The 8,565-nt window shown below is 42.0% G+C and overlaps 1 protein-coding gene across 1 annotated transcript in view; it reads left to right on the top strand.

The window, feature by feature from the left end:
* The window catches only part of LOC119598259 (dystroglycan-like), a gene marked incomplete at its 5' end in the record, with an annotated part of 13,994 nt that extends 6,437 nt beyond the window's left edge, over nt 1-7,557 (top strand). The window contains 5 exon segments of the mRNA XM_037947908.1: nt 401-568; nt 869-1,022; nt 1,251-1,363; nt 1,585-1,755; nt 3,415-7,557. Of these exon segments, the coding sequence (XP_037803836.1) occupies nt 401-568; nt 869-1,022; nt 1,251-1,363; nt 1,585-1,755; nt 3,415-4,347 (1,539 nt within the window).
* Between the last annotated feature and the right edge of the window lie 1,008 nt (nt 7,558-8,565).

The following is an 8,565-nucleotide window of genomic DNA, read 5'->3' as shown; positions in this document are numbered from 1 at the left end:
GCTGGGGACAAATGAATACTTGTATGCAGTGTCAGTACTCTTTGCTTCCCTTTGCAGTGTTATTAGAACAAAATCTATATCATTGTGTAGGTAGTCTATAAATCATGACTCATGGATGGTACACTCAGTTACCAATGGAAATGATGCAAAAGCCTCTTCCTAAATGTTCAGATTTTTCCATAATGGCATGATCACATTGCCAGGCCCTTACACTAAATTTTTTCGTGATGTGATGATCACATCACCTGGATCCAAAAATTTAATATTGATGTTGATAGTGATAATGACAGTAATTTTAATTATAAATAAACATTTATATTATTAATGTTAACATTTGAAGTATTATAATTGTCTATGTTTGTGTTCTACTAATGAAGCCTTCACCTTTTTTTCCCCCCAGATAAAAGTGGTTGAGAAAATTGCTCAGATTTATGGTGATCCAAACACTGACAACATTAATGTCAGGTCCATTTCTGAGAACCCCACCAAGTTGACGTGGACGAACACCACACTGACCAACCCACGGTCACCAATGTGCCCCATGGATCAGCTGCTGGCAGTGCAGGAGGTGTGTCATTGTTGCTTAGCAAGTCATGGGATGGATATTTCTCTGGGCATTGCTTTTGTTGCTCCATTCTTGTTAGGGATGTTTGGAAAAAGTGTGTTCCCAGCTGAAAAGACAGTGCATGACAGTTTAAATATTCTAATCTTGATTCATTTTTATATTGAAATTCTCATAATGTTGATCATGTCTGATCGGTATACCTTCCTTGTTTTTGAAAATCGTTCTTATTTTTATCATACCATACAGCCTCTTTACTTCTCAAAATGACTTAGTAAGTGACTTGATAAATGACTCTCTCCTAAGGTGCTGGTGGAAGGTGATGAGCATGACCTCACACGAGAGGTGAAAGAGGTGTTCCAGCCTGAGTTCCACTTGAAGCGGATCCACCCTCACTTCATGGGACCATGTGAGAAGCACTCTGCCCCGAAACCAGGCATGCCGCATCCTCCTGGACCAGGTAAGATTGCTTGGGTTTTCCAGCCTTTGTAAATATTGAAAGTGTGATTGTTGACAAGTTTTAACCCAATGATGCTGGAAAATGAAACACACTTGCTGCTGTGCCAGAATTGACAAAAATTAAGAGTAGGGGGGAAATCTTTTCCCTTCATAGAAAAAATTGTGGACATGTTTGTTACCGCATGTGTTCCCTTTGGTTGTTACTATGTATAACATTCCTCATTTGCAGAGGATACTGGCAGAGGTGGTGAAACTTTCAGCAACAGCCCGCCCATCATCCGTAACCACATTGATTTCCTCAATGCCACACTTGGCACGTTGTTCCGTTACCAGGTTCCTACGGTAAGTCTTTTAAATTACTAAATGGGTTTTGTTTTTATAACGCTGATTTTATAACTAATTATGCAATTACTGCACTACACCTTAACATATTTTGTTATAATGCTGTCATATATCTTGCCAAATTGAAGGTTGCAACTTAGAACACTTAAGGTTATGATGACATTTGATACTAAATGCAAAGAAAAAACCTGACTCCTTATACAAATGATACGTCTCCCTAGGACACCTGCTATGACTTGGAGGATGGAGACTCTCGCCGTTTGAATCTGCGTCTTCTGACCTCCAACCTCTCTCCACCTCCCCTCGACTCTTGGCTCCAGTTTGATGAGGCCAACCAGGAGTTCTTTGGCCTCCCGTTGGCAGGAGACGCTGGGAAAGCAGAGTACATTCTTGTAAGGAAGAGATGTTTGGCTTTCATGTTTATTGAGGGAGATAGGTGTCCTGTGAGAGTTGATGGGATGAGTGTCTCAAAGTGGTTAAAATTGCCTGTATCTATTTCTGAATATTGATAACCTGTATCTAGTTCTGAATATGGATAATGTGGTCTTTATGTAATTTTGAAAAATAGGTAAGATTGCCTATATCAAGTTCTGAAAATCAATAGCATTGCTTTTATGCACATGAAATCACTTGCAGGCAAAGTTAAATACACAAAAATGAAAAAGAAAGGATAGGAGACTTGTAGTCCCTTACAAGATGGTGGTAGACATTCCTCTTGAAAGAAAGGATTATAGAAAGTTACAAACTAGAAGAGTCAAAGCATAGTTTTAACTTTATTTTCAGTATTGGTGGGAGGGAGGGAGGGAGGGAAATTGGCCATGTTAGGAGGAGGGAGGGAAAGTAGCCTTGCTGGGAGGCAGGGAGGAAAAGTCGCCATATAAGGGGGTGGAGAGGGAAGGAAAGTGGCCATGCTAGGGGCAGGGGGGAGGGAAAGTGGCCATGCTAGGGGTGGGGGGGAGGGAAAGTAGCCATGCTAAGGGTGGGGGGGAGGGAAAGTAGCCATGCTAGGGGTGGGGGGAGGGAAAGTGGCCATGCTAGGGGTGGGGGGGAGGGAAAATGGCCATGCTAGGGGTGGGGGGAGGGAAAATGGCCATGCTAGGGGTGGGGGGGAGGGAAAGTGGCCATGCTAGGGGTGGGGGGGGAGGGAAAGTGGCCATGCTAGGGGTGGGGGAAGGGAAAATGGCCATGCTAGGGGTGGGGGGGAGGGAAAGTGGCCATGCTAGGGGTGGAGGGGAGGGAGGGAAAGTGACTTGCTAGGATATGTGGGAGCAGTGTTCCTTAGATTGATGGATTACCCTTCCTGGATGAGCTTGCTTGAAGAGAAAGCATTCATGACATCTTAAAAGAATTCAATGTCTTGGCTGCAGTTTTTACCAGTACTAATTTATGTGGACTCCAGGGCAGATCAGTGTATATTTAGCTGTAAAAGATTTGTTTAAAAAGAGAGAAAGTGTTCTGATATTCCTGAAGGAACGACAAAAGTGGTGAATTATGGAGGAAATGTTGTGGAGGTCTGAAATTTGAGAAAATTTTGAGTTTTGGAAGGTAGAGAGTGAAGGTAGAAGGTGCATATAGGTTTAGCTGATGGAGCCTTGGGTCAGACTGTCGTATATCATGGTGAAAGCGACAATATTCTCTTAGAAGTTCTTGAAGGAGGTTGATCACTTGCTTGTTATAAAGGATGGAATATTGCACTTCGACCTTGCTCTTCAAAGACCATATGGGTGAAAAAAAAAAAAGAAAAAAAAAAAAAAAAAAAAAAAAAAAAAAATTGGTGGTTGAATATTCTCGGTAGGGTTATAATTGGGAAGTGGTGGTGGAGCTGTGAGAGGAGGAGATACAGTTGTGAGAAACTGAAGATAGCTTTGGAAGTGTGTGTGAGGATTCTTTTCTAGTTGTACTTACATTATAGTCATAAATGTTACTAGGACTTGAAAGAATTGTGTGCATGTCAAGTTCTTTTTGCTTGGACATTAATGAAAATAAAAGATAAGGCAATATTACAATATGTTTACCAGTATTTTGCCTTCTAAAGCCCTTTCTCTTTCCAGGAATGTGTGGATAGTGGTGGTGAGAAGGTGAATGATGCACTGTTCATCCGAGTGATGCGTGGGTCAACCACTAAGATCTCACCTGTGGAGTTCTCTATCACAGTCGACACAGACTACCAACAGTTTATGAGCAATGCCCACCAGAAGGCACGACTGATTGAGCAGATAGCCTATGCGTTCGGTGACAGTGATACTGAGAATGTGGTAGTGGAATCACTGCGGCAGGGCTCGGTGGAGGTGAAGTGGCATAATGGGTCGCTTCCTTCAGAGCCATGTCCCAACGAGGAGATCCAGCGTCTCAGAAAAATCATGGTCAATGATAATGGTGAGCTGAAGCGGGAGTTCGTTGACAACTTTGCCCCTGACTTCAAGGTAGAGAGTGGGTCAGTCCGTCCAAGTGGCTCGTGCCTAGCTGAGGACACACCCACCCATGTGGAAGAGGATGTGCACCACCCACCACAGGGGGAGACTGTGCAGGGTGAAGAGAATGACTACCTGCTTAACTTCATTATCCCAGCAGTCATCATTGCTGCCATGCTCCTTCTGGCAGCCATAATTGCATGCTGCCTCTACCGTAGGCGCCGCTATGGCAAGATGACCATGGCTGATGATAGCACCTTTGTGAGCAAAGGCATTCCCATTATCTTTGCTGAGGAGCTGGATGACCGGCCTGATCCAGCCAAGAGCCCCGTCATCATGAAGGATGAGAAGCCCCCCCTACCACCCCCTGAGTATCAACGTGGTTCTTCACCTGCTGCATCCTCCACGCCCCCCACATCTGACCGACGCCGTCCCCCCTCAGGTGACGTGGGTGATGACACACCCTCATACCAACCCCCTCCACCTTTCACTGCCACAAACGGGGCCTCACGCCACCCACGCCCCAACATGCCGCCCACGTACAGGAAGCCGCCCACGTACGTACCCCCCTAAGAGTGCTGGCCCGCGGCAGATGGCGGGCAGTGAACAGTCACAGTTGCCAAACAAGAAAGCAATAAGAAAGTGATCCAAGACCTTAGTGGCAGCATTCTGTTGTGTCCAGACACTTCAGTAATTATTCAGAGATTTTATGGAAATTCAAATGGTAAATCAATTACAGATGATTTTGATGTGAAACTAAAAAAAGATGAGTTGGCTGGAAGTTTGCTTATTTTATGCTGCTGAAGGACCATTTTCTATCTCAGAAACCAAAGTAAAACTACAACCATCAAAGATTGCCGGCAGAAAGTTTTGTATTTGGCTTTGTAATCATATTTTCGAACTCGTGAAACTGGGGAAACGATGCATTCGTCAGTGAAAGCACAAAGTTATTATTAAAGATCACATCAAAAATCTCGGTCTTCTCTACGAGGCCTGGGTATGCAAGAAAGGGATTCCTTTCGAGGCACAAATAACTTAATCCAACAAGGTGATGAAGGTGCTTTATTAGGCAGGTAATGAACCAGTGTAAAATAGATGATTTGCTTTTGAACAATGACAAGAGCAGGGACTCACAAGGACATGGTAATTTTACATCTGTTTCCTCATGCTGCAGTTTCTCATTTAGTGTTTAGAATTTGTATCTTGTATGATATATATAGTTATTTATGTATTTCATTGATGTTAGAGATTATATATACTACCAAACCACTTAGCTGTTGAAAACTGTGAACCAAAATTGTTTTGTAAAGTTTGTAATACCAAGTCATTCAAGAGATTGTAATAAGCCTTAGCCTTATATACCTGTGTATAACCTAGCTCTCCTGTGCAGATATGACAGTATTCTTAGAGGCAGTTCACTCTAAGGAATGTCAAAGAAAAAGGAAACTTTGAATAAACTGCATTGGTGAGGAGACCTTTTTGTCATAATTCAAATGACTAAGTTAACCAGGCCACCAGGGTTCCTTCTGTGAGCAGGATGCAGCGATGGGGAAGCTTGGAAAGGGGAAGAGGGGAGCAGCAAGATACCCCACCCCTCTCATACAAGGTGTTGGGAAAGTGACAGGCTCCTTGAGGGTGACAAATGACCCAAGTGACTAGACAACCCTTTTTTCCTCCTATTCTTGTTTCCCTTTACCTCTCCCTTATCCCTTGCCCTTGTCCTTGCCTTTTCCCCATCCCCATCCCTCCCCCCTGCTAAGCTCTCACCTATCCCCCACAGTCCCTAGCCTTTAGCCTCATACCAAAGAGGAAAAGGCAAAACCTACCCTCTAAAAAAGAAAAAAAGGAATTCCCAAGAGGGGAAAGGATTGAAATGAAAAGAAGAAAGGCAAGGGATGGAAACAAAATGAAAAGGAATAAGTGGAAAACAAGTAAAGGAAAAGAAAAGAATGGGAACGGAAGTCTTTGCACCCCCGTGGGCTGCAGCTGCACACAGAAATCCAATCATATCGGTTCATGTGTCTTGCTTTAACAGTATGTTAGACTAATAGTAGATGATAATATTTAATATCAAGTGATGTCTGTTCATTTCTATTTTCACACATTCAAAGAATAGTAGTTTTAACATTGTTAGGTCAATCACGCAGAAGAAAAATGAATTTTAAAAAGTTTATATTTGTTAAGGTCGTTTAATCCTATTATAAATGTAAGGTATGAATGTATTTACTTTTTTTTTTTTTTTTTTCCTTGAAGGTCATCAAAGAAATTAATAAAGGAGCAAGTAGAGCAAGCAGCTACCTTTTTTTGTGGAGAATTGAATCTTTTTAATTATTCAAGACCATATATTTGGCAAAGAATATGAACAAAGATTTTAATGTTATTGTTGATAGTGTTTTCATGATTTTAATTGCAGTTTTTATTTTTTACATCAACAATCATTGATGAATAAGAGGAGTAGATGTGATGGTGTGTGCGTGATGTTTTTGTTACTTAAAAATGTATTGGTGTACAATTAGGCCGGTTTTACAGGTGTAGTGACCTCTTAAAATTATACAGCTGTTGCGTGTAAGATTTTACAGCAGCTGTAATAAACCTTATGTGTGGCTGTTATATATTACATCTCTGGTAATACATATGCTACTATGCACAGCTGTTGTACAGTTACATCTTGGGTTTTGCTTCTGTAAAAGTACAGATATTGTACAGTATACCTCTGGGATGTTTAAGAAGAAAACAAATGTTATCTTGTCAGGAGTTTCAGATTTCTGATATTATATATATAGTGTACTTATACACAGCTTTTATATGTCTTTGTTACATAGGCAGAAGACACCAGTAGTTTGTTCACCTTTTCATCGCAGAGATAGCAGTTGATAACCCAGATAGCACACCATTTACAGTACTCCATCCTCACTCTTTATAAAAAGCACCCCCCCAAAAAAAGAAAAAAAAAACAAGTGCAAGGTCTGTCTGTCCAATAGTAACACCAGAGAGTATTAGCTTTTACATCGCAGTTGTGGAACATTGTTTTTTCTTGTTTTGTTATAATGTGAGGGACAGATTCATATTCTGGACTTGTTTACTCTTTCGCTTGAATTGTTTTTGTATTTTTTTTTATTGTAAAATCCATCTCCTTATCCAAATTATTAGACAAGAAGTATTAAGTAATAGAGAAAAGGGGATGAAAAAAATCTACATTTCTTTAGTTTCAGGCCCTGTACATAGGAGTATGTGTGTATGAGAGAGAAAAAGGATTGGCAGAGAGAGCTCGTTCGTCTTAAGCCAGCATCCAAAGGCCTAAAGTTGCTGCAGACGCCCTTTTCAATGCTGCTGCTGCTGCTTGATGCTGAGTTTTCCTCGCAAATGAAATGCCGACCTTTTGGAATGAGAGTGGCACATGTTCGAGCACAAAACCAAGAGCTTACAAGTGCACCAGCGTAGTTGGTGAACAGATTTTCTTTTTTTTTTAACAAGGAAAAAAAATATATATACAAGTTCGGTAACAAGGTACTGGATGAATGTTTAGTACCTATTTGTAATTTTTTTTTTTTATAATTTAGTTCGACTCAAAAATAACTAGTAATTATTTCTTTTTTGCTGTAAACTTTTTAAGTGTTTTGAAAATCGGCTTTTTTTTCTTATTTTAATTTTGCATTTTAGCTTAAGTTAATATTGTGAGACTGTGAGGGTTAACCAGTCATGCGATGGTGATGTTAGTCGGCCCTCAACACATAAGTATTGTGTGACAATGTAAAAAAAAAACTGAAATAAATGGAGATTTATGAACTTGTTTTATTTACATGATTCAGTTCATGCTGCTTTCATTTTTTCTTGGCCCCCCCAATCCCTTGCCCGTTGTTGTCGTGGGGGGGCTTAGGAGGCGGAGACTGGGACCCAATGATGGGGAACTCCCCAACCTTGGGACTCAGCCCTCGACTCAACTAATTTTGCATGGTCTTTATTTTCCTTCCCACCTTTCGTTTCTGTCCCTTCACCAAACCCTTCTACTATCCACCTCCTTAGGTGTGAGAGCCGTGCTGAAAGGATGAAAGGCTGACTTTGTGCCAGTCCTGAACGGCCTGAGGGAGCCATGGGCACGGTATTCCCCTGATTTAGTTATCTAGCCCTTACCCCTCAAGGGGACCCTGAGGGGTGGACTGTTTTTATCCCCAACATAATCCAGGCTTACCATGGCCAGTAATGAAAACTTATCTCCACTATTAGGGGCAATGAGGCTTTGCTCCTTTATCAAATAGCCCCAAAGATGTAAACCCATCCGATTCCCTGACCCCAGGCTCTTCTTTGACCACGGCTCCGAACACTGCAATAACTACCCCCTCATCAATACCTACTAGTACAGTAGCCAACAATCAACCCTTAAGGAACATTTCCACTCTCCCAGCAAGCTCAACTTCAACACACCTTACAGCCTTATTGCCCACCTCCCCATAACACTACCTCCCTCAACACTACTCCATCTTCGTCGCGCCCCCGCCCTTCGACCACCCCTATCTCTACAACAATTTTGAATACCCTCTTCAGCGCAGCCAAATGGGACCGATTTTTCGTGATCCCTCCCACAGCTCCCTACTCTGACAACACCCTTCTCTTCCAACAATGTCTCCAAAAACAAGTAGGTAAAGTCTCTTTCCGTAGCCGACCCGACCGCTCCCGTCTTGTCACAGTAACATCCGAAAACCAAGCTATAGCATTAACAAAACTAACAGACCTATATGGTAACCCCATCCTTGAAGAACCCCATCCAACCCTCAATACTTGCACCGGAACAGT

Source organism: Penaeus monodon, chromosome 41 (genome assembly GCF_015228065.2).
Source record: "Penaeus monodon isolate SGIC_2016 chromosome 41, NSTDA_Pmon_1, whole genome shotgun sequence".
NCBI lineage: Eukaryota > Metazoa > Arthropoda > Malacostraca > Decapoda > Penaeidae > Penaeus > Penaeus monodon.
This window is presented reverse-complemented; position numbering and strand designations above follow the sequence as displayed.